At 44.7% G+C, this 26015-nt stretch overlaps 2 protein-coding genes, 1 non-coding gene and 1 pseudogene across 4 annotated transcripts; 2 read left to right on the forward strand and 2 right to left on the reverse strand.

The window, feature by feature from the left end:
- LOC111971915 (NXPE family member 3-like) overlaps positions 1 to 11906 on the reverse strand; it is a 17457-nt pseudogene extending 5551 nt beyond the window's left edge.
- Positions 11907 to 14516: 2610 nt separating this feature from the next.
- LOC111980091 (centrosomal protein of 97 kDa) lies at positions 14517 to 22610 on the reverse strand. 2 transcript variants are annotated; one of them, XM_024010759.2, is made up of 11 exons: positions 22534 to 22610; positions 21353 to 21495; positions 20997 to 21155; positions 20803 to 20904; positions 20569 to 20682; positions 20241 to 20407; positions 19249 to 19413; positions 17479 to 17648; positions 16588 to 17293; positions 15480 to 15555; positions 14517 to 15142 (listed from the first exon to the last, which is right to left on the reverse strand). In XM_024010759.2, exons 1-11 carry the CDS (start codon positions 22589 to 22591, stop codon positions 14618 to 14620), a joined length of 2385 nt encoding a protein of 794 aa, XP_023866527.1. In that variant the 5' UTR covers positions 22592 to 22610; the 3' UTR covers positions 14517 to 14617. The 2 variants fall into 2 exon arrangements, with proteins under 2 accessions (XP_023866527.1, XP_023866533.1); XM_024010765.2 differs by lacking the exon at positions 22534 to 22610 and adding an exon at positions 22177 to 22286.
- Positions 22611 to 22746: 136 nt separating this feature from the next.
- Positions 22747 to 25579, forward strand: LOC111980116 (large ribosomal subunit protein eL24). Its single transcript, XM_024010783.2, has 6 exons — positions 22747 to 22835; positions 22962 to 23037; positions 23173 to 23283; positions 23820 to 23956; positions 24301 to 24364; positions 25452 to 25579. The coding sequence occupies exons 1-6, from the start codon at positions 22831 to 22833 to the stop codon at positions 25530 to 25532; spliced, it is 474 nt and encodes a 157-aa protein (XP_023866551.1). The 5' UTR covers positions 22747 to 22830; the 3' UTR covers positions 25533 to 25579.
- LOC111980456 (small nucleolar RNA SNORA23) lies at positions 23378 to 23557 on the forward strand. The gene has a single exon (XR_002879469.1). It is a non-coding gene; the product is annotated as a small nucleolar RNA SNORA23 (small nucleolar RNA).
- Positions 25580 to 26015: the final 436 nt, after the last annotated feature.

Raw genomic sequence — 26015 nt, forward strand, 5'->3', positions numbered from 1 at the left:
AGATTCCTTAAATGTACAGGATTTGGCAAATGTGTCATTTTCCATGCATTTGTTATACTGCATTTTCCCACTCTCAATCTCCCTACTGCACTGCAGTAGCCTACATTTACTTATTGCACTCTATGGCAGCCGATATTCCATTCAAGTTTTGCAAAAGTGTATTGAACAGTTAGTTGAAATCTGTTTTGTTTTTTTTAACAATCTGTGAGTCACAATTCAATAACATGGCTGTTTCCCATAAAACAAACACTGAATGTCAGAAACTATTGCATAAACCTTTTCACACACTTCTTAAGATAACCCTTTGAAACAAGAACCCTTTGAACTGTTGGCCATTCAACTTTAAATACAGCAGGTGGGGTCAAAATCAGTAATCTTTCATTGTTGACTGATTCAATCAGTCCCGTTGTTTATCTCCCCATCTCTCCTGGTTTATTTGTGAGTGTGAGATGGTTGATAAAAACACTAGGTCACTTCACAACAGCGGATCCCATATACAGGAAGCAGGTACACAGCAGATAGGGCTTAGGCTACATCAGGCCATGCTCGCAGTAAACAGGTGAGCTTTGTGATTACACGATAAGTAACTCTTGTAAACATAGCCACACTCACCATCTCACACTCATTTTTTATCTTCCATACTCTTTTCCTTCTCGGGCTAGCTCTTCTCTGGCATACGTAAGAGAGAAACGTGTCAATCATGTTCTTGACATGACTGGAGGAGGGTGGAGAGCATGGGGAGGTGGTGAGCAAGGGTCATCTCCCAGGCATCCACCAGCAAGACATCCAGACCCCTGAACATGGCCCTGAGCACCCCGTCCAGCTGTACGGAGAACCAGTCACTATTGTACAGGCTCACCTCCGGGTCCAGGGCTTGGAGGTTGCTGAACGTACCACTATCAGGGTCCCCGGGGCACGGTCCAAAAGCTGCACCACTGCCCGTCGAATGTGGCGTAGTCTGCGTAGTAGACCTCTACAGGGAAGGTGCTAAAATGGGCCAAACGCTGAGGACCACCACGGTATCTGGGCCTCCCGCCAGGCCGTCCAGCTCGTTAGCTACATAGCGCATCTCACTGGCAATAACAGTGGAGAAGCGTATTGGAGGACCATGACAGCGGTACCTCAGCAGGATGTTGTGGGTGCTGTCCACTGCCATGAAGGGCCCCACATTCCTAGGACTGTGAAGGTTGAACTCCTTCAGCTCTGTGATAAAGAGGAAGTTGGACAAACAGAACAGAGTTAGAAAGCACACGAGACAGTGCACAGTGAGAGATGTCATTGGGCTTTAGCAGACAGCACTCACCTGGGACAAAGGCGTTGAGGTACTCGAACCACTGTCTAGCAGTGGAATCTCCATACATGTACACCACCTTGCCCTTCAGACACTGAGTAATGGCAGAGGAGTCGTTAAACTGATGCATTGCGACACCACCCAGCGCCCGCCATGACCCTTGGAAGTAATACCCAGAGGGAGTGACCCTGATAGGCTCCGCTCTCACACTGCTGCTCTCCATCTCTGGTTGTTCTGAAAGAGGAGACATCATGATGCGCTAGCTAACATAACCTTACAAGTACAGTGCCTTCACTTGACTTATTCCACATTATTCCACAACCTGAATTCAAAATGGATTACATTGCGGGGGGGGGGGGGTTCTCACCCATTTACACGGGCGGCAGGTAGCCAGATGGTTAGAGCGTTGGACTTGTAACCGAAATGGTGGTTGGTGGTTGAAGATACCCTCTAGTGGTGTGGGGGCTGTGCTTTGGCAAAGTGGGTGGGGTTATCCTTCCTGTTTGGCCCTGTCCGGGGGTATCATCGGATGGGGCCACAGTGTCTCCTGACCCCTCCCGTCTCAGCCTCCAGTATTTATGCTGCATTAGTTTGTGTCGGGGCTAGGGTCAGTTTGTTATATCTGGAGTACTTCTCCTGTCTTATTCGGTGTCCTGTGTGAATTTAAGTATGCTCTCTCTAATCTCTCCTTCTCTCTTTCTTTCTCTCTCTCGGAGGACCTGAGCCCTAGGACCATGCCTCAGGACTACCTGGCATGATGACTCTCTTGCTGTCCCAGTCCACCTGGCCGTGCTGCTGCCCCAGTTTCAACTGTTCTGCCTGCGGCTATGGAACCCTGACCTGTTCACCAGAGCGTGCTACCTGTCCCAGACCTGCTGTTTTCAACTCTCTAGAGACAGCAGGAGCGGTAGAGATACTCTTGATGATCGGCTATGAAAAGCCAACTGACATTTACTCCTGAGGTGCTGACTTGCTGCACCCTCGACAACTACTGTGATTATTATTATTTGACCATGCTGGTCATTTATGAACATTTGAACATCTTGGCCATGTTCTGTTATAATCTCCACCCGGCACAGCCAGAAGAGGACTGGCCACCCCTCATAGCCTGGTTCCTCTCTAGGTTTCTTCCTAGGGTTGGGCCTTTCTAGGGAGTTTTTCCTAGCCACCGTGCTTCTACACCTGCATTGCTTGCTGTTTGGGGTTTTAGGCTGGGTTTCTTTACAGCACTTTGAGATATCAGCTGATGTAAGAAGGGCTTTATAAATACATTTGATTTGATTTGATCCCCGAGCTGACAAGGTAAAAATCTGTTAAAAATAAGAATTTGTTCTTAACTGATTTGCCTAGTTAAATAAAGATAAAATAAAAAACACACAATACCTAATAACGACAAAGTGAAAATGTTTTTTTAGAAGTGCTTGCAAATTTATTGAAAATTAAATACAGAAACATCTCATATAACATAAGTATTCACACCCTTTTGTCAATAAATGTTAGAATCACCTATGGCAGTGATTACAGCTGTGAGTCTTTCTGGGTAAGTCTCTAAGAGCTTTGCACACCTGGATTGTATAATATTTACAGATTATTCTTAAAAAAATGTGATTTGTTGTTGATCATTGCTAGTCAATCATTTACAGGTCTTGCCATAGATTTCCAAGTAGATTTAACTCAAAACTGTAACTCGGCAACTTGTGAACATTCATTGTCTTCTTGGTAAGCAACTCCAGGGTAGATCTGGCCTTGTTTTAGGTTATTGTCCTACTGAAAGGTGAATTAATCTTCCAGTGTCTGGAGGAAAGAAGACTGAACCAGGTTTTCCTCTAGAATTTTGCCTGTGCTTAGCTCCATTCAGTTTATTTTTTATCCTGTAACTCCCCAATTACAAGCATATCCATAACATGAAGCAGCCACCACTATGCTTGAAAATACAAAGAGTGGTACTCAGTAATTTGTTGTAGTGGATTTGCCCCAAACATAACACTTTGTATTCAGGACAAAAAGTGTATTGCTTTGCCATGTTTTTTGCAGTATTACTTTAGTGCATTGTTGCAAACAGGATGCATGTGCATGCTTCCTTCTCACTCAGTCATCTTCAGTTTTCTCCTATCACACCCATTAAACTCTGTAACTGTTTTCAAATTACCATTGGCCTCATGGTGAAATCCTCAAGTGGTTTCCTTCCTCTCTGGACAACTGAGTTAGGAAGGGCGCCTGTATTTTTGTAGTGACTGGGTGTATTGATACACCATCCGAAGTGTAATTAATAACTGCACCATGCTCAATGGGATATTCAATATCTGCTTTCTTTTCTCCTTTCTTTTTTTAACCCATCTACCAATAGGTTCCCTTCTTTATGCAAGGAATTAGAAAACCTCCCTGGACTTTGTGGTTGAATATGTGTTTGAAATTCAGAGTGAGTCCATGTAACGTGTGACTTGTTAAGCCCATTTTTACTCCTGAACTTACTTAGGCTTTCCATAACAAAGGGGTTGAATACTTATTGACTCAAGACGTTTCAGCTTTTGATCTATTCATTTATAGACATAAAAAAATAAAATAAAAATCCACTTCGACATTATCGTGTGTCGGCCAGTGACAAATAAATCTAAATGTAATCAATTTTAAATTCAGGCTGTAACACAACAAAATGTGGAAAAAGTCAAGGGGTGTGAATATTTTCTGAAGGTACTGTAGATTGATACAAAACACACACAAATACTGCATACCCACAAATCCAGTACAAAACTGACTATAAACTGGGTGGTTCGAGCACTGAATGCTGATTGGCTGACAGCCGTGGTATATCAGACCGTATACCATAGGTATGACAAAACAGGTGTTTTTACTGCTCTAATTACATTGGTAACCAGTTTATAATAGCAATCAATTAGGCACCTCGGGGGTTTGTGGTATATGGCCAATCCAGTACAAAACTGACTATAAACTGGGTGGTTCGAGCACTGAATGCTGATTGGCTGACAGCCGTGGTATATCAGACCGTATACCATAGATATGACAAAACAGGTGTTTTTACTGCTCCAATTACATTGGTAACCAGTTTATAATAGCAATCAATTAGGCACCTCAGGGTTTTGTGGTATATGGCCAATATACCACGGCTAAGAGCTGTATCGAGGGCACTCCACGTTGTGTCGTGGTTAAGAACAGTCCTTAGCCGTGGTGTATTGGCCATATARCACACCCTCTCTGGCCTTATTGCTTAAGCATACCATGCAATAGCATGCAGATCAAAAACAACAGTGTCCCAAAACATAGCCCTGGGYTACCCCTTGTCTGTCAATAGTCAGCTTGGATAGTCACACAAGGGGTTCCCAGGGCTCTGTGCTGGTGCAGCTCTTTTTCCTCATTTGCATGCACCCACTTGGTATGCTGGTTTTTCGTTACACTTTCCAACAAATCCTAAACCTCCCACCTAGCCAGCAGATCCGACCCGCTTTCTTACAGCTGCACTAGGATSGGACAGCATTCCTGTGTATATTAAGACACTGCGGAGCCGGCGCAAGATATGGCMCAGAAAAMGTACCAAGCAGTCATTCAATCTTCTTGGTGTAACAGTTGGYATAATGGGACAGTTCAGTGTACAATGCATTTCTCATCCCTGGATTGAGGTACGTTTTCTGAGCCATATCTTGCGCTGGGCTCCGCAGTGTCTTAATATACACAAGAATGCTGTCCGACCCTAGTGCAGCTGTGAGAAAGCGGGTCAGATCTGCTGGCTACCTCCCACCCTACAAACAAGCACACGGATGCACACTAGCATGTGTGCAGCATCCCCTTGCTGTCTTACCTTTCTTCTCAGGCTGCACAATGACACTGTCAGACCCGGAAGCATGAACACGGACTTTGATGTTTACYCCACTGAGAAAAATCAAAGAGACTTATTTTGTTAAAAAAAATCATATACCCGAAACAAACCTTGTAATTGTACATGTTACTAGCTAAGGCACAACTACTACATAGGTCTAACATACAGTCCTCACATACTCTCATCTACCACTCACTAACCTCTGGAAGAGCAGTGACTCTTTGTTGGTGAGCAGGTGTTTTTGGTAGCCTCCTTTGGCGTGGTTGATCCGTGTGTCACAGCTGAGCAGTTTGGGCTTGTAGCAGTACCATGGTTCACCTGTGTGGGGGTCCGTGTAATTGCACAGCGGCTGCCGGGTGGTTGGCAGGCACAGGTTGCACACGGTGGTCTCAGACAAGAATCCAGAGCGGAACAGACTCTTGAAGAAGACGCGGTCGGGATGTTCCTCTCGTAACCGACGCAGCACAGCAACTGCCTCACTAGGATGGACCAGTGTCACCTCTACCCGTACAGACCCCTCCCATAGTAACGGGAACACGGCTGAGTAGAGCCCATTCCGGTGGTCCAGCACCTGTCCTGCAACACCRGCCCCCAACTCTGGGGAATGCAGCCGGGCCAGCAGGAAGTCCCCACCGTGACGCTTGGGACGCCCCTGGAAGTCATGCATATGGACTAGCGCCTCTAGCTGATCTCCCACACGCCACTCTCTCCCACCCCCTCCTGGCAGGATRGCAAACAGGCTGTGTGCAGGGTCGCTGGTCTGCCGCAGGGGTCTAGGCGTCAGCCGAGGCTGAGGCTCTGGCCACGCAATGGACTCCAGGAGGTAACGCTGCTCCAGAGCCTCCTCGGCTGAGGGCTCCAGGCCCAGGTGGCCACAGTAGCTCCGGTTGTGATCCAAAGGAGGTTGTTCCTCTGGGGTGAAGGCTGAATGGATGCTGCTCTGGAACTGGTAGAGTGTCGACACTGTTTGGCAGTTGAGRTTCTGCAGAGAAGAGGAAAGGTCACCAAGAGGGAGGGTAGTAATGGAGGGTGGTGATTAAAAGACACGCCCCCCTCAGAGAGAAACACAGCTGCATGTGAGCTTTCACATTTTTCAACATGTTTTTTACAAAAGGATAGATTTGGAGTTAGATAAACTTGGATTTTTCAGCAGGTACATATGCAGGATGCTAACAACAGCATGGCCTTCGCTCCAGATCAAAACTCCAAACCTACAAACTAATTTTGACCAAAATTAACCGGAGAGATTACTGCTTCCAAGGTTCTTTTCCCAAGCTATACGGAGGGTGCTCTAGCAAACAAACAGCAGAGACCTGAGGACACCATCCAACCTGYAACTGAGTGACTAGTGTTTGGTCTGATGCTATTTTGAAAGCCAAGAAGAAAAAGAAAAAAGGAAAAATAAAGTACATTACAATGATATATTTTACTCTATGGGGACTGAATGCTGAGTTAAGGCTGCCAAGTTTGCAAGGACAGACCAGATACAAATTCAATTAGCACTAAGGTGTGAAGTAAAAGGCCTTTGGGCCCAACAAGTGTCAGGAGTCTTTGAAGCATCCTCTGAAGTCCCCTCCTGCTGTTCAAAGACCATTCACTGGCATTTTCTACAATAAATCTGCCTCCAGAAATAAAAGCTTCTCCCAAGTGGGTGTGACACCTACTCCCGTTGCCTGCTGCACTGCTGCTTGGATTCCACCTGGCTATCTGTTCACCGTCTGCCCTTGCCTGTCTCCCCGTCTGGTACAGGTACCTCCACCACACTCACCCCTCTCTCCCGAGCTTTCGCTCGCCACCAGCACTCACGCACTGTTGGTGCAAGTGACAATGAACTTACAATGGCTAGCCCAAGTTGTTATATATATATATATATTTTTTTTTCTTGTGCACTTTGCCTCATGACTCCTGCATACTTTGTTAACTACAAACTTTCTTTACCCATCTGTGGGACAGACTGTTTGTTCCCACACTCGGGACTTTGACTCTCTATTGGTTACACTGACTTTTGGCCTCCCATCCTATTCTAACCACCTCTCATCAGCTTTGTATTCATGTTACCTGATGAAATTGCTGTACAATATATTTTTGCCATGTGATGCACATTCAGATGTCATAAATCAGCACTGCAGAGCTCTCCCTGTCCTCTGCCGTGCCTTGATTGTATTACTGRTGATGATATCTGGAAATGTGCATGTACACCGTGGCCCATCTACTGTTMTAGCCCCAATTCTGACTTGTGCGCTGATATCTGCTTCACTGATTTCTGCTCTCAAAAAAGCCTGGGTTTTCTGCACMTTAACACTAGAAGATTATTACCTAAAATGGATCCATTGAAAGTGTCGGTTCACAGCTCCAATCCAGATATGTTGGTCATTACTGAGACGTGTTTTTTATTTAACCAGGCAAGTCAGTTAAGAACAAATTCTTATTCACAATGACGGCCTAGGAACAGTGGGTTAACTGCCTCGTTCAGGGGCAGAATGACAGATTTTTACCTTGTCAGCTCGGGGATTCGATCTAGCAGCCTTTTGGTTACTGGCCCAACACTCTTACCACTAATCAAGGAAGGAAGAGTGTTTTGAATACTGATGTTAACCTTTCTGGTTATAACCTTTTTCYGCAAGACAGATCTTCCAAAGGTGGGGGAGTGGRAATCTTTACCAAGGATCACCTTCAGTGCTCGGTTGTCTCCACRAAGTCTGTCCCCAAACAATTTGATTTGCTGGTTTTAAGAATTAAACTTTCAAATAGCTCTTTGTTGACTGTTGCTGGGTGCTATCGTCCTCCATCAGCACCGGCCTGTACCCTACCTGCCCTAAGCTCTCTCCTGGCCCCTTACACTAAGTCTGAATTTGTCCTGCTTGGTGACCTAAACTGTGATCGGCTTAAACCACCCGACCAAGTCCTAAAGCAATGGGACTACCTAAATCTTTCTCAGATTATTACCAATTCCACACGGTATGACTCCAAACACAGAGAAAAGGCTACTCTCCTCGATATTATCCTCACATAATCCTGATAGGTAMCAGTCTGGTGTTTTCTGTAATGACCTTAGTGATCACTGTTTTACAGCCTGTGTTCATAATGGCTGCTCAGTGAAACGACATGTTGTGATTTGTCAGACGCTTGCTAAAAAACTTTCATGAGCAAGCCTTCCTTCATGAACTGGCCTCTGTAAAATGGTATAGAATCAGCTTGTCGAAGACACTTGAACCTTCTTTTTTGATATTTTCAGTGGTATTGTTAATAAACACGCCCCCATAATGAAAATGAGAATTAAAAACAGGTTCGGTAAAAACAGGTAAAACAGGTAAACAGGTAAAAACAGCCACGGTTCYTCCTTTATTTAAAGGGGAGATCAAGCTGATCCTAACTGTTATAGGCCTAATTCTATTTTGCCCTGTTATTCAAAAGTTTTGGGAAAACTTGTCAGTAATCAACTGACTGGATTTCTTGATGTCTATAGTATTCTCTCGGGTATGCAATCTGGTTTCCGCTCAGGTTATGGATGTGTCACTGCAACCTTAAAAGGTCCTCAATGATGTCACCATTGCCCTTGATTCAAAGCAATATTGTGCTGCTATTTTTATTGACTTGGCCAAAGCTTATGATACGGTAGACCATTCAAATTACTGTGGGCTGGCTAAGGAGTATTGGTGTCTCTGAGGGGTCTTTGGGCTGGTTTGCTAACTACCTCTCTCAAAGAGTGCAGTGTATAAAGTTAGAAAACCCTTATAGGACACCTTATAGGACACATCACTGCACTCTATACTCCTCTGTAAACTGGTCATCTCTGTATACCCGTCGCAAGACCCACTGGTTGATGCTTATTTATAAAACCCTTTTAGGCCTCACTCCCCCCTATCTGGGATATCTACTGCAGCCCTTATCCTCCACATACAACACKCGTTCTGCCAGTCACATTCTGTTAAAGGTCCCCATAGCACACACATCCCTGGGTCGCTCCTCTTCTCAGCTCGCTGCAGCTAGCGACTGGAACGAGCTGCAACAAACACTCAAACTGGACAGTTTTATCTCAATCTCTTCATTCAAAGACTCAATCATGGACACTCTTACTGACAGTTGTGGCTGCTTTGTGTGATGTATTGTTGTCTCTACCTTCTTGCCCTTTGTGCTGTTGTCTGTGCCCAATAATGTTTGTACCATGTTTTGTGTTGCTACCATGTTGTGTTGTCACCTTGTTGTTATGTTGTGTTGCTACCGTGCTGTGTTGTCATGTGTTGCTGCCTTGCTATGTTGTCATCTTAGGTCTCTCTTTATGTAGTGTTGTCTCTCTTGTTGTGATGTGTGTTTTGTCCTATATTTATATTGTATTTATTTTTTATCCCATGCCCCCGTCCCCGCAGGAGGCCTTCTGGTAGGKCGCCGTCATTGTAAATAAGAATTTGTTCTTAACTGACTTTCCTAGTTAAATAAAAGGTTAAATTAAAGAAATGTGGGAGAAAGGAAGAAACATCAGAGCACATCTCACTGCTGAAGTGGTTGTTCAGCTTATAGGCCTATTGCTGTTCCATTTTGTTGACATTGTCCTTAATATGATTGCTAATGATAAACAACAAATTCATCACAAAGGGGAAAAGGAGTTAAGAAACAATAGAGGATGTAGTGAAAAGGAAGGGAGTTGCTGAGCTTTGACTGGATGGTTTCATACAAGGAAAACAACTGTTTTTTTTCTCTTTCTCTCTGTCCTCCACAATAGACCTTGAGTTCCTCTATGGCCATCTCTCCGCCTCCACAATAGACCTCGTCAGTTCCTCTATGGCCATCTCTCTCCTCCACAATAAGAGCTAGAGTTCCTCTATGGCCATCTCTCTCCTCCACAAAGGAGCTAGAGTTCCTCAATGGCCATCTCTCTCCTCCACAAAGGAGCTAGAGTTCCTCTATGGCCATCCTCTCTCCCGAATAGAGCTAGAGTTCCTCTATGGCCATCTCTCTCCTCACAATAGACTCTGAGTTCCTCTATGGCCATCTCTCTCCTCCACAATAGAGCTAGAGTTCCTCTATGGCCATCTCTCTCCTCCACAAGGAGCTAGAGTTCCTCAATGGCCATCTCTCTCCTCCACAATAGAGCTAGAGTTCCTCTATGGCCATCTCTCTCCTCCACAATAGAGCTAGGTTCTCTATGGCCATCTCTCTCCTCCACAATAGAGCTAGAGTTCCTCTATGGCATCTCTCTCCTCCACAAAGGAGCTAGAGTTCCTCAATGGCCAGCTGAACAAAACGAACTGAGCCCCTCCGCACTTAGAAATAGTGAAAACAGAGTTGTGGTGATCCTTCAGAATGCTTTGTACAACCCCCACCAATCTGAACCCTCCCAACCTAGTGAACGTAAAGCCCCACCCCAACCCTTACTAGAGCAACGCCAACAAACATACCTTTCCCCCTTCCCCTCCTCACCTCAAGAGTGTGAATGTTGCGCAACAGGAAGAGGATTCCCGACAGGGCCAGCAAAAGGAAGATAGGGGTGTATTTGGACAGGTTCTTCCAAACAGTGGCCCCTTTCTGCCTCCCATGATCAGGCCCAGTCTCACGGTCTGATGTCCCCATGGCAACGYTGTCATGCCACTACCAGTCCCCCTYACATAAGCAAAGTCATAAAGGAGTCAGAAGCCAACAGTGGGGAAGTGTTTGCATTTACATAGAGCATGGAACACTATGTTAACAATTCAGATTTCCTGTTTTATGAAGCACTCACATTGACCTCACTTTTCATTATAATCAATCTACAGTCAGCAAGGGAAAGCACTTGCAGTCATACATCACTGAAATGTTAGCTCTGGGGTGGAGAATCCAGGTTCATTTGKGGTAATATCTTGGTATTCCAACGTTCAGTACACTACTCAAACCAACTAGCCAGCAGTATAGCTCACAAAGCACTTTACAGTTACTACTGCTGCAGCAATGTCCAGCCAGTAAGTTAATACTTTGTTCAGGCAAAAATATCTGTATCACGAGATTGCTGCTCTGTTCTAAGATTTGTAATCCACTTGTTCTGGTKACATMACTGGAAGTCGGTGAATGTATTTGTTGATGTTGCATATTCTGGAACAGCCAGCCATAGGACTGCTAACTATGTCTATACCGGGCAGACCATGCAATGATTTACCCTTATTACTCCATGCTACCTGCAGTTGGCTACATACTCTAGCATTGGTACTAACCTACCACCACGGTCCGCGGATCATTTTTCCCAAACACATTTATCAGTAACAAAACATAGACAGTGATGTCAACAGATGGAGGGCAGAACGGGCTGTACACTTTAGATGCAGTGTTTGCTCAGCTGCACGTCATAGCTGTATAGAGGAACGAATATAAATCGTTGGAAATGTTTGTTAACCACCAAGCTAAATATTGTAGTATTCTTAGCAGCTAACGTTAGCTAAATTAGTGTAGCCAATACGATTTCTGTGTTGGCTCTTCTAGCTAGCCAGCTAGCACGCTTATGCTTGCTTGCTTGCTTGCTTGCTACTTGTACATGCACATATCTGACGTGAGATTGCGAAATATGGCAAATGCTTACTTAGTTGAACTGAAACTTGCGTTGCTCGAGATGATCTCACTGTCACACGACACCAATCATATTCATGTTCACCACTGCGCGTATCAGCTCATTGTGTCGTTTTACGAATCTGTCAGATTTCAGAACGAGATTCATCCGTTTAAATTTTGGGTTAAAGCCTACAACGCCTTCCAGAAAAATGCAGTTACCCCAAGCAGTGCTGTAGATATGATAGAACGTCACCTTAAGATCATATCCGTACAAAGCCCTCCCCTTTTTGGCTAGGCTTAAAGCACATATACTGGAAATCAAGTGTAGAATGTTATTTTTTATACCTTAGTGGTGGAGACCACATGTTTTTTGTTCTGTGAATTTATTTGACCCAGCATACCGCTATTTTGGTTGTTAGAATATACAAATTATGCCGTTGCTTTTATCCATGTAAACTGAACTGTAGGTTGGCTGGCCTGCAATGGATGTTATTCAATTATGTATAACATTACTGACTGCTGATCTGGGTTATACTGTCACCATGGGGCATCAGTGAAAAGGCAGAATGAGTGCGTTCACAGACGGACCCAGAAAGTGAAAGGTCCCGTTATATTTATTTAATTKTCGCACAGAAACGGAAACGAGGCACATTGGGCGATGGTTTAGATGGAGTTGGGGTAATATACGTTCGGTGTTTAAGGGGTTTGGAATTGGCCTGAGGAGGTTTGTGGTCTGTGAAAGGGAAATAGATACAAGAAGAAAAGGGACAGATAAAATAAACACAGATACATAAAGTGAGAATGACAGACAAGGAAGAGTCAGGTGACCAAAGATGGAGGGTAAAAAAACATGCGTAGACATAGGAGTCGAAATAAATTAAGGTTAAGGTTAGATTAACGCCTCGATCACACCGACAGTAAGATGCATTTCGGTACACCAAAAGTACKTTAATTTCCAGTGGAACGCTGCGTTCCCTTGCAGCATTGCGTTGCGGAGGCAGTTGCAGTGCGTTCTGTGTGGTGCATATGTTGGGATTTATCGAACGTATTCGTCAAACTGTATGTGTTAATTACACTTTGGATGGTGTATCAATTCACCCAGTCACTACAAAGATACAGGCGTCCTTCCTAACTCATTTGCCGGAGAGAAAGGAATTTCACCATGAGGCCAGTGGTGACTTTAAAACAGTTGCAAAGTGTAAGGAATATGACAGGAGAAACCTGAGGGATCAACAKCATTGTAGTTACTCCACAATACTAACCTAAATGACAGAGTGAAAAGAAGGAAGCTTGTACAGAAAAAAAATACTCCAAAACATGCATCTTGTTTGCAACAAGGCACTAAAGTAAAACTGCAAAAGATGTGGCAAAGCAATTATCTTTATGTCCTGAATACAAAGCATTATGTTTGGGACAAATCCAACACATCACMGAGTACTGCTCTTCATATTTTCAAGCATGGTGGTGGATACCCATGTTATGGGTATGCTTGTCATAGGCAAGSACTACAGAGGTTTTTAGGATAAAAATAAATTGAATAGAACCTAGCACAAGCAAAATCCTAGAGGAAAACCTGGTTCAGTCGGCTTTCCAACAGACACTGGGAGATGAATTCACCTTTCAGCAGGACAATAACCTAAAACACAAGGCCAAATATTGCTAACCAAGACAACATTGAATGTTCCTGAGTGGCCTAGTAAAYGTTGACTTAAATCGGTTTGAAAATCTATGGCAAGACTTAAAAATGTCTTTCTAGCAATGATCAACAACCAACTTGACAGAGCTTGAAGACGTTTAAAAATAATAAAAATGGGCAAATACTGTACAATCCAGGTGTGCAAAACTCTTACAGACTCATCCAGAAAGACTCACAGCTATAAATCGCTGCCAAAGGTGATTCTAACATGTATTAGCTCAGGGGTGTGAAAACTTATGAGATATTTCTGTATTTCATTTTCAAAACATTTGTTTAAAAYAAAATCTAAAAACATGTTTTCACTTTGTCATTATGTGGTATTGTGTGTAGATGGGTGAGAAAAATATATATTTAACCCATTTTGAATTCAGGCTGTAACAAAATGTGGAATAAGTCAAGGGAGATGAATACTTTCTGAAGGAACTGTAGTTTCAGTGAGTTGAGGGAAAAGCCATACTCAATTTAACAAACCAATGTTAAAGAAAACATTTTATTGTGTAAACATAGAGCACCAGATTTTTTCAAATCTTTTTTACAATTTGCATTTAACCTGGAGATACATTTCAGTGTCTAGTACAAACCATTCTCAGCAACTAAACTACCTTCTCAGCAAGCTGTGATATTTACACTCACGCCAAATCATCTAGTCCAGACCTGGTCCTCTCACTCACKTGCAGGAATACAAGGATAGATTGAGGCATTTAAATACAGGAGAAATTGGAATTACATTTGGAGCCAAGCTGTCMAGCCTGAACTGTAGCCAATCTGTTTCTACTTAAAGGTAGATTGACATTGAGGAGATTTGAGACGACCGAGTAGCAGCACTTATATATGTGAATTCTAGTTCTATCTGATAATCCTGGAGATTCTTGTCTTCCGCTGTGCAATCCCTTAACATCGGGACACACCGCGGATGACCATTAAAATTGCAGCAATATAAGATTGCGTGTCGGCCGCGTGGGGAAAAACCAGGGGTGCCGGGAGTTGGAACTGCCATTCCCGCGTCTCCCCAACGTAAGTGAAGCAAGCATTAGCCAAACTGACTGACAGATCATGACAATGAACAACGTAGCATTGTCCAAGAGAATTAAAGGGAGAAAAATCATCCGGGCTATACAAACATATCCACATCCTTGAGTCCATATACCACTCGTTATATGGATGTGAGTCAGTAAGTTCTTAGAGGCGCTGTTAGAGCCATCAATAACATTCATCAGCACAGGTGGACTGAGATTATGGGCAGTCTCTTAGCTAATCCCAGAAGACCAGGAGAGGGACAGGCACTTCAGATTGGACCTCCCAGTGTGTGTTGCTGCTCTGTGTCTTCATTCTGGGCGTTGTTCTGAGTGTTGGAGTCAGGCTGTTCCATTTCGGCCGGTGAGAGGGGTGAGGGGGGCTGTGGTGTGCCTGTTCTGTCGCTGGCACCCCCCTCCTCRGCCTCTCTCTGTTGCACAGAGGACAGGTACTGCTCCAGCAGACTGCAGTCCTGACTGTCCCCCCCACCACCAGGAGCCAGGGACCCCCCCAAGGCCAGCGCCCGCACAGTCTCCATAGAGTCGCCCGTCCCACAGCTCAGGAAGGTGTCTTCCTGCCGCGCCTGCTGTTCACCTGTGAACTGGAAGCCCGAGTCCGGGAAGGAGAGGTCTGTGCAGGCCGCGTCTGCAGTGCTGAAGGCCACAGGCAGGGGGAGCCGAAGAGCTGGAGGGCCACAGAGCCCGGGGGTCAGAGCTGGAGCAGGAGATGACCCAGCCTGAGCCACACTGGCCAGCTGCGCCTCCACAGTACGCTGCCACTGCTGCATGTACTGAAGCTGCAGAGAGATGGGGAGGAGTGAGAAAGGGTGTGTGAGCGTGAATCTGAATCTGATTGATCCATGACCTTGTTTATCACTWATCTCAGTTAACCCAGAACTAAAGTCTTAACGACTAAAGTCGTAATTGGTCAGATGCTTGATTTAGTTCTGGTTTAAGCCATACGTGTTAAGAGATGAGATGAAGAGCTCCACCCTCTCTCTTTGCAAGTTGATTGGTCCAAAGCACCATAACTAATGCTGCTTGTAATCTCACGCATCCCGTTGTATCGTGACACCTCTACGGTACCATTTATGTTTACGTAGTCAGTCRACGAGAGATTAGTGTATTACTYACCTGACCCCATAGAAAGTTCACAGCCTCCTCCTGTACCAGTCTCTGTAACCTCTCCTCTTCGTGGTGCTTGCGCACCCTGTACAGAAACAACAAAGTATTAGTTGGAAGTACTTGACATATGCATTTGCCTGATATACATGATATTCAACATAAAAGGCTAGATACCTTCATCCTTCAGAACTATCTGGCTGTGCCATTAGAASTGTTGAAAGACTGTGAAGTTACCTGTTGCAGGGACAACATARCCCCCCCAAGGCATCCAATGTTCTAATAGCTATAGCTATATTCTGATGCAATTGCACGCTCCCTCAAAACTTGAGACATCTTTGGCATTGTGTTGTGTGACAAAACTGCACATTTTAGAGTGGCCTTTTATTGTCACCAGCATAAGGGGGACCTGTGTAATGATKATGCTGTTTAATCAGCTTCTTGATATGCCYCACCTGTCAGGTGGATGMATTATCTTGGCAAAGGAGAAATGCTCACTAACAGGGAAGTAAATGTCTGGGATCTTTTATTTCAGCTCATGAAACCAACACTTTACATGTTGCCTTTATATTTTTGTTGAGTATATATTCTGAAGTGTGTCTAAAGACAAGGCTCTTTGTGCACTGCTTACAAAAGGCTAAATGTCTGCTCTTTCTAGTGACAATGGTTTTGTATGGAGATTGTCTTGCCAGTTTTTCTAGAAATGACAGGAGGTTGGGGAGGACGGGCTTGTGGTAATGGCTGGAGAGGAATTAGTGGAATAGTATCAAATACATGGTTTCCATATGTTTGATGCCATTCCATTTGCTCCGTTCCAACCATTATTATGAGCCGTCCTCTCCTCAGCAGCCTCCACTGCTAGAAACCTACTTCTCTAGCCTGACGTGGTGGTCCGTTCCAATTCTCTACCCTTCTTCGAGAAGTGTGCACTCGTACACTCCGCCTCATGTATTTAAAAAGATAGGACTGGTGTGAGGAATATTGTGGAAACTCCCTCCAGCCATGTATGCACCAATCCAATGCTTTAAAATGCATGTGGGGGAGTGAACAAGTGCACACTTCTGGAGAAGGACAGAGAATCAGAAAGCAACCCTTGGATTGATTGGGGTCTCTTCCGTACCTCTCCAACTCTCCAGACAGGAAGATTATGTGCTCCTGCATCCTGCGCAGGCGGATCTCACACCGGACCTCTTTGGCCAGAGGGTGGCTACGCCGAGCCCACATTCCTCTCCACCATGCCTGGATCCTGACGGCTGCCCTGTCCGCCTCACAGCGGCCCAGCCTATCACATCTCAACACCGCTTCCTCTTCCTGCTTAGATCCCACCCTCACCTCTGCAGCAACGCAGTTTGAGTATGCTCCCTGGAGCGGAGCGCTGTCATTGGTCTGTGATTGGTCACCTGCCGTAACAGGTGGACTGGCGGTTGAGGTTAAGGTACAGGTGAGTGGGCTGTCAGCTGACACCCTTTCTCCCGTTACCTCCTTCACTCTATTCTCCTCCATCTCCATCTCCCTTTCCAAGGGTGCGTGTTGGGTCTTTTCAGGAAAGGTCTTTTTGGGACGGATGGGATGTTCAGGCGCCAGTGAGTCAGGCTCAAATGTCTCAGTTTCGTCCTCGCTGTCAGAGCGGGCGGGGTCAGAGGTGACAGGTAGAAAGGTGGACTCAGAGGAGAGCAGACTGCCGGTGAGTTTATCTTCGTCTGTCTGGCTCTGAACGTCCTCCAGGTAGAGACGGTCCTCCATACCCCTGGGGCCACGGAGAGGTGGTGCGCCCGCCTGGGAGGCTTCGCAGCCCAGCCAGGTGTTTATCTGCAGGATCGCTGGCTCTGAACACACACACACACACACACACACACCCAACACCACCACAAACACACACACACACACACACACACGACACAGACACACAGACAGACGAGAAGAGGAAAATTTGAGATTTACACACACATGAGAGTTACAGAATTTACAGAAACAAAAAAATACAAAACAGGTAGAGTTCATCATCTGCTACCTGTCTGTCTGGCTGGTGAGGCAGTCACAGGCGTTGTGGCTCTGTCTGCCTCTCTGGCTCCACCTAGTGGGGCGACATGACAGGGGCTGTGAGTCTCACATCCAGCTGGGTGGGCGGGGAGGCTGGGGGAACCCCCTTGGGTCTGCTGCTGGAGTTGCCTCTGGTGGAACCTGGAGATAAACACAGGACCCTGGTTAGTAATGGGATTCAAAGGAGAGATGATGCCTTAAAAAATACATTGCGGTACCTCCTTTAAAAAAAAAAAAGTTAAATGACCAAAACTAAAGAAGAAAGAACACAGAGCACATTGATCCAGTTTAGGGTCAGCTGGTTTGTAACATGGGTTGTATTTATAGCTAGAGCTTTTTCAAGTGATCCAGAGAGAGAACATATCCACTGCCAGTGTGATAGTTGACCTCATCGAACAGCTGTTGCCTCGCAGACTCCGCTTGTGGATGTATTGATCTACCTCTGCAGTTTGGATGTATTGATCTACTTCTGCCAGTTGTGGATGTATTGTCACCTCTGCAGTTGTGGATGTTATTGTCCTACCTCTGCCAGTTGTGAATGTATTGTCCTACCTCTGCCAGTTGTGAATGTATTGTACTACCTCTGCCAGTTGTGATGTATTGTCCTACTCTGCCAGTTGTGATGTATTGTCCTACTCTGCCAGTTGTGAATGTATTGTCCTACCTCTGCCAGTTGTGAATGTATTGTCCTACCTCTGCCATTGTGAATGTATTGTCCTACCTCTGCCAGTTGTGAATGTATTGTCCTACCTCTGCCAGTTGTGAATGTTTGTCTATACTTCTGCAGTTGTGATGTATTGTCCTACCTCTGCCAGTTGTGAATGTATTGTCCTACCTCTGCCAGTTGTGAATGTATTGTCCTACCTCTGCCAGTTGTGAATGTACTGTCCTACTCTGCCAGTTGTGAATGTACTGTCCTACCTCTGCCAGTTGTGAATGTACTGTCCTACCTCTGCCAGCTGTGGATGTACTGTCCTACCTCTGCCAGCTGTGATGTATTGTCCTACCTCTGCCAGCTGTGGATGTATTGATCTACTCTGCCAGTGTGGATGTATTCTCCTACTCTGCCAGCTGTGGATGTATTGTCCTACCTCTGCCAGCTGTGGATGTATTGTCCTACCTCTGCCAGCTGTGGATGTATTGATCTACCTCTGCCAGCTGTGGATGTATTGATCTACCTCTGCCAGCTGTGGATGTATTCTCCTACCTTGCCAGCTGTGGATGTATTGTCCTACTGCAGCTGGGATTATTGTCCTACCTCTGCCAGCTGAGGATGTATTGTCTACCTCTGCCAGTTGTGGATATATTGTCCTACCTCTGCCAGCTGTGGATGTATTGTCCTACCTCTGCCAGTTGTGGATGTATTGTCCTACTCTGCTGCTGAGATGTATTGTCCTACTCTGCCAGCTGTGGATGTATTGTCCTACCTCTGCCAGTTGTGGATGTATTGTCCTACCTCTGCCAGTTGTGGATGTATTGTCCTACCTCTGCCAGTTGTGGATGTATTGTCCTACCTCTGCCAGCTGTGGATGTATTGATCTACCTCTGCCAGCTGTGGATGTATTCTCTACCTCTCGCCAGCTGTGGATGTATTTCCTACCTTGCCAGCTGTGATGTATGTCCTACCTCTGCCGCTGAGGATGTATTGGTCCTACCTCTGCCAGTGAGGGATGATTGTCCTACCTCTGCCAGTTGTGGATGTATTGTCCTACCTCTGCCAGCTGTGGATGTATTGTCCTACCTCTGCTTGCTGAGGATCTTCTCCAGCTTGGCATCCTCTGCCGTCTCCAGGGTTGACGTGGAGGTCAAAGGGCACACGGTGGCAAGGTACTGGACCAGTTGCACGTGCTGGCCTGGCCGGTACGAGCGACCTTTGCCCTGGCTGTACAGCCACTCCGCCTTCAACCTGAGATCGCAAACAATAGAGACATTATTGACCAGCAATGATAGTGTTCATTACTCTTCATAACCCTTCGGTCTCAACGTAGACTTTGATCTGAAGCCATTCTTGTGATTATTGTGACTTTGCCATTGTAATTGTTTGTAAGCTCGTGTAGTCTAAAATAAATCTATGACCGTATGCTATTGTTTTATTTTTTGTATGGCGTTCTTTGTATGCCATTTTTTACATTTGAGAATTAACCAATGATATTAGGCCACATTTGGCCATGATTACAGACATCTGTGTGTCTTTTGACACTATATAAACGAGTAATCTCGCAGTGTTTGTGATTATACCCTGATGAAGACAGCTTGGCTGTCGAAACGTTGGACATTACATTTTTGCATCTGAGCTCCTAGAGTGTGCGGCTCTCCTTTGTTTTCAAGTGATCATTACTCAACACTTTGATGTTATAACTGCATAGTACGACACAGCAACCTTGCAGTCACCAGCCCATTTCTCTACCCAGGGATTGACATTATGGTCTGAAAGGCACTCGCCCTTTGGGCAAGTCAGAAGTAGATTTTGGTTGCCTGAAGATTATGATTACTTGCCTGAAAATGTAACAAGCTATTTTCACCCACACACAAGGGAGGAACCAAAAAGGCCAGACTACTTGCATTTTGTTTGTTACCAGTAAAATAAAATCACCTCAGATCTGGCTCAACATGCTCGACTGCTCAGATCACTTTCACCGGGCAATAGGGCAAACCTTAATGTCAATCAATTCTACCCTCCTTCCCCTGCAGTTAGCATTTTTAACTTCACTGGAGTTCTGGACCTGGTCTCACCCTTCTTTCTGTGACACCAAGTATCCGTCCAGGATCTTCAGGTTCAGGCACCAGCTCATGATGTACGGCCGGTAGTCGTATCCAGGCAACGAGGGGGTTGCCATGATGCAGGGGTTACTCATAATGGAGAGCTGTTCCAGGTCATGGAGGGGTGCCAGGTAGGAGACCTGTGGGAGGTAGAGAGAGAGAGAGAAATAGAGACAAGCAAGTGGGAGAGAAGTAGGAAAGAGATTGTTGTTAAAAGCAGAGCAGGTGAGAGTGCAAAGACAAAACGAGAGCAAAGAGAGAAAGTAGAGAGTGCAAAGGGACAAAAAAGCAGGGTCTTTACCTCGTTGAGGTCTCTGATCTCATTCTCTGCCAGGGAGAGGATGGACAGATGGGCGGGCAAATGAGTGGGGACAGTCCGTAGCGTCGTAATGCTGTTACCATGAAGGAGAAGGGTCTGCAAAAGAAATAGCAGCCTGTCAAACAACACCACAGAAAAACTGTCCTGCTTAATGCTCCAGAATTCTATCTGCATCCCCATAACTCTGAAAAGTCACGAGGCAAGACCTGTTCTCACCTTTAAGGCTAACAGCTTGGTAAGATCTCCAATGTTGGAGATGTTGTTGTCAGACACGTCCAAGTGTTGGAGAGCCACACAGCTGTTGAGCTGCTCAATGACCTGAGTGAAAAGTGGATATCCAAATTGCATGATCAGGAGACAAAAATGAACACATTATTGAGGGAGTACATTGTCCACTTTCTTCCCCTCACCTTGATGTTGTTGCCTGACAGGTTGAGCCACTCCAGGTGTGGCAGGTCTCTCAGCCCTTCAATATAACCAATACTGTTATTGGGCAGGTTCAGAACTCTCAGCTCGGTTAGACGACACACACCCATCATCCGCACCAGGCGGTTACCAGCAACTGATAGCTGCCCAGCACAGAACAGACAGAGGCAGAATAAGACAGCAAGACAATATAGAGGGAACTAATCCAACCCAATTTGGTGCATTGCGAAGTTTGCAACAACTAGTAAATGCCCATTTACAAATAATCGGAGGAATTCAACAATGTTCAACAATTAAGTTGACCAGATTCCATCAAATGTGCTTGGATAGAAAGGTCTACCTGTTGGAGGCCTCGGCTCCTCTCCAGATGGTCCAGTTTCATGATGTGGTTCCGGTCCAGAATGAGTGTGTGTGTTTCATCAGAGCAGGTGAAACTGGGCTCCAGTTTCTGCAGACCCTGCAATGACAGGTCCCGCACTGGACCTAAAAGGGGAAACAGAGAGAAACATAAAAACATGGGCGTGGATGGATGTATAATCTATTATGCACATGTTGGTAGTATCACCATGAACACGAACAATACATAGAAACAGTATGAGCCATACAGAGGAGGACAACAGCAACTAGGGAGGCAAGCTTATAAATCTACTATGTATATACTGTAGACACAGCCTCAAGCAAGATACGGAAAAGGATACAACTGAATCATGGAAGCCATCTTGGAGAACTGCAGTTGATCACTATCATACAGTTTATTCATACTGGGCAGACTTAGTCTGAGGGATGTTGATTCATTCACCTTCACTCTGTTGATTGAATAGCTGTTATAGCAGTACATAAAGGACATAAAGAAATTCTGGGTGTGAAAATCCAGCATGGTATTGGGATTATTGGTCAGACAGTGAAAACAATTTCACATATGCAATGCAGCATAGCTCTACTGAAAACAATCCAGTCCTGAACGCATTCACCTAAATAAAGGTAAAATAAAAAAATAAAAATGACTCTGGACTATTTGATAATGAAAGGATGGGTAGCTAACTACAGTCAGTAGTTCGAGCTAGCTAACGTAGGACAGAACCAATCATTGAAACATACGTATGTTCACTAAATCGTTGCCCTACAATGTCAAACGTCACACGAAGGTAGCTGTCATGCACTCACCAGTTGTGTCAAAAGTCAAATCTGATACTCCCATTTCGCGCAGAATATATGAGGCTGCACCAAACTCGCTACGCTAGCCTGCTTGCCAAAGCTCAACTGTCTTAGAGACCTCCGGCGAAAACAACAGAAAGAACGCTTAGAATTGATTGGAATATGTAGTTCAAAAATGTCCGTTTGTCATTAAAGGACCACTATGCTTGGCTTAAAAAAACTACACTAAGCTTTACTGCAGTGCAGGGCGCTGTTGATAAACAGGTGGGAAAGAGATCTCAATAGATTTACACTTGATAGCAATCCCAATATGAAACGAAAAAAAAGCATGATGGTACAAACATATCTATAAAAAAAGAAAAATACCTTCATTTTGTTCAATTTGTTGATCGGGTCCTTTGGCTTGCCTTTCTATCATCGCCATACTTCCCGCTTGTGTTAACGCCAAGCAACCTATCTAGTTGCTGATTGGTCAAATACTTTTTTATAAACAAAATTCATATTTGAAAATCAAAATACTGATCCTGACTGGATATAATGAAATACATGATGTGTAGATAAAAATCCATAGGTTTTTAAAATAAATAATTATGAAATCTCACCTATAACTTCGTTTCCGTTTCCGCCATCTTTCTTTCCGGTTTTGTGTCCTCCTCAGCCATCATGAAGTGAGTTTACGGAATAATATCTATTGCCATCAAATGTTTAAATTAACACTTTTACCAATAAAAATGACCTTTTTTACACAAGTACACGTTGATCATCTATTCATGATATATCTTAATCCGCTACAGGGTCGAGCTGTGCAGTTTCAGCGGGTATAAAATATACCCCGGCCATGGCGTCCGATACGCCAGGATAGACGGAAAGGTACGGCGATATGGCTACTCTTCCTTCCTCTAATGCGATTTAGTAAGGTTTGGTTTCTCACGGTTAACCGCAATAATAATAATATGCTACATCTCACTAATGTGTAGTTTAAAACACCCTCTGTGTCTTTCCCAGGTTTTCCAGTTCCTGAATGCTAAGTGTGAGTCTGCCTTCCTGGCTAAGAGGAACCCCAGACAGATCAACTGGACTGTGCTGTACAGGCGCAAACACAAGAAGGGCCAATCTGTAAGTACCTAGCTAGTTATTGTAATATTTCCCCCCAAACGCAGATAATATAACCTTAGTTCAGACATGATGTGCCTTTTTATTTTTGGCTGCGGGTGTGACGTGTGCGTGGTTGTCATCTGCGTTATGTACCGTCGCCAGGCTGTGTCTTACAGCTTGTCGGCAGTGCTCACTCAACACACCTGTGGCCATAGAGCCACTGGAGATCATAGTACTGGCTCTGTGAAGTCTTTGACTCCTTACCACTGGTCAGCCTCCATACTCTCCTACAAACCTTTATATGTGAGAAAGATGTTAGTAGTTTGCAGTAATGTGAATACATCTGTGTGATTGTTACTGTTCATTGAGCAAGAAACGGTACTGTCAATGAGTTTTCATATAGGTCTAGTTCAGCTACACGAGTGACACTTAAATGTCTGTATTTCTCCTGTGTTGGGCCTATTGATACTCATCAACACCACCAAACTGCCCATAACTGATCCTGAATGTGGCCATGATGTTCCTGACTGCYTGTTGTCTATTTCCTGTGCTAACAGGAAGAGGTGACGAAGAAGCGCACACGTCGTGCTGTGAAGTTCCAGAGGGCCATCACCGGCGCCTCCCTGGCTGAGATCATGGCCAAGAGGAACCAGAAGCCTGAGGTCCGCAAGGCCCAGCGTGAGCAGGCCATCAGGTGAGGACCCGACTCAACCACGCTTCACCAGAAACGTTTCTTTAGATGTAAAATGGCAATGGCTGGCATGTTGGTGCCAAATAAGTGAACTGTCTACTGCTGTGGGGCTCTTATTGTGTGGTGTTTAAAAAGTACGTTTCTGTCAAGTTTGACATGTGAAGCGCATTTAGCTGCTGTTCACACTGGGACACTGTCACCTTACTTTGATACTGTTTTAAATGTGAGATGGAACGGTGAATTGTCAGGTTTTATTCACTCATCACTTGTTATTTCTGCAGTCTGGACTCCAGTGTCTTGTTTTGCTTGTGTGGAATGGGCCTAATTTATATCATTCTGGTCTTCAGAGCTGCCAAGGAGGCCAAGAAGGCAAAGCAGACAACCAAGAAGCCATCTGCCGCTGGTGCTAAGGTAAGATAGATATGTGTTTATATGACGGTGTGAATCTGATTGTTCAGAAGCCTGTCAGAAAGTAAGAAACCTTTATGACCTGCATTTATAAAACGCAGCAAGGTTTCTCTTTTTTCATGTATCTGTGAAATTCAGATTTCTACATTTTTAAAGGGACAATCAGCAGTTGCTACATACAATCTTGTACTTATAAATTAATGTTCTCATTTATTTCTTGAATATCACTTATGTCTCATGCGCGTAGTTTAACTGCCGTACCTAATCAGAACCTAAAATATGAAATTTTACTCCCAATTTTGGTAAACAGTTTATGTAAAACACTATACAGCCTCAACATGGTTAACTATAATTGTGATATCATGGATGGTCAGTCCTTGCATCCATAGGTCTGTCTATGAATTTTAGTTGTTGCGTTTTTTCAGCCCATCCCTCAGCTTTTTACTGAAATGGGCAGGGTAGGGTGTAAGTGTTTCAACTGCTCATTGCCCCTTTAAAGGTACACTTAAAAATTGGCAGTGTTGGGTCGACTTCCGCAACCGAGCGTATAGCAAGATGCTGCACGTTCTCCACAGCAGTCATGTTGCAGAAGAGGGAATGGGAAATGGCTCTTTAGGCACTCAATTGCATCCTCTTGCATCGCTCTCTGCTCCCGAGTGGCGCAGCGGTAAGGCACTGCATCTGTGCTAGAGGCATCACTAAGGACCCTGGTTCGATCCCGGGCTGTATCACAACTTCCTGTGATTGGGAGTCCCATAGGGCGGTGCACAATTGGTCCAGCGTCGTCCAGGTTAGGTTTTGCCGTGGTAGGCCATTATTGTAAAATAAGAATTTGGTCTGAAGTGACTTGCAGAGTTAAATAAAATATATTTGCTTCACATTGCTGTTCTTGGACACCTCGTATTGCTGAACATCTGCCATAAATGGCACCTATGGTTTTAATTTATGCTTGGGATTTTAATGGTATCAAGTGGTTTATCAAGAGCTGTGATTAACTGCATAACCCTAGCACTGTGGTCAGGTACTGAATTGGATTCCACAGGTGGTTAGTACTTTGTCTAATCTATGAGTACTTTGTCTCCCTCTGTAGGCCCCTGCCAAGGCTGCACCCAAACCCAAGGTGGCAAAGCAAATGAAGGTCAATGCACCTCGTGTTGGAGGAAAACGCTAAACTTTTTTGCTTTGTTGGTTGTGAAATAAACTTTATTGGTAAACAAAGATGTTTGGGTTGTGTGATCTCTTGTTTGTCTGTGCTTTTGTTTTCTATATTTGTGTAATTGACAGTTGTCTGACCTGGTACGGTCATACACCCTGAAATGTCTGTCTTTACTAGTGTTTTATGTTTCAATGTCACGTGCACAAGTACAGTGAAAAGCCTTTCTTGCAAGCACTAAGCCCAACAATGCAGTCATCAATAACCATGTAATACTAAAAATAAGGTAGAACAAAAACACAAGCTATACAAATAAGAACACAAAGTAAGCATACTAAATACAGGGTTGGTTGGAGTACGACTGATAATGTCTAGGGATACTGGATCGACGAGGTAGATGGTGGTGCCTTCAGAAAGTATTTATACCGCTTGACTTACTCCACATTTTGTTACATCCTGAATTCAAGATTAATGTAAAAGTCTCACCCATCTACACACTGC

This window comes from Salvelinus sp. IW2-2015, linkage group LG2 (assembly GCF_002910315.2).
Source record: "Salvelinus sp. IW2-2015 linkage group LG2, ASM291031v2, whole genome shotgun sequence".
In the NCBI taxonomy this organism is placed as follows: domain Eukaryota; kingdom Metazoa; phylum Chordata; class Actinopteri; order Salmoniformes; family Salmonidae; genus Salvelinus; species Salvelinus sp. IW2-2015.

Coding starts and splice junctions, on each gene's coding strand:
- LOC111980116 (XM_024010783.2), top strand. Junction 23,038..23,172: donor ACGCCAGGATAGACGGAAAG/GTACGGCGATAT, acceptor TGTCTTTCCCAG/GTTTTCCAGTTCCTGAATGC. Junction 23,284..23,819: donor AACACAAGAAGGGCCAATCT/GTAAGTACCTAG, acceptor CTGTGCTAACAG/GAAGAGGTGACGAAGAAGCG.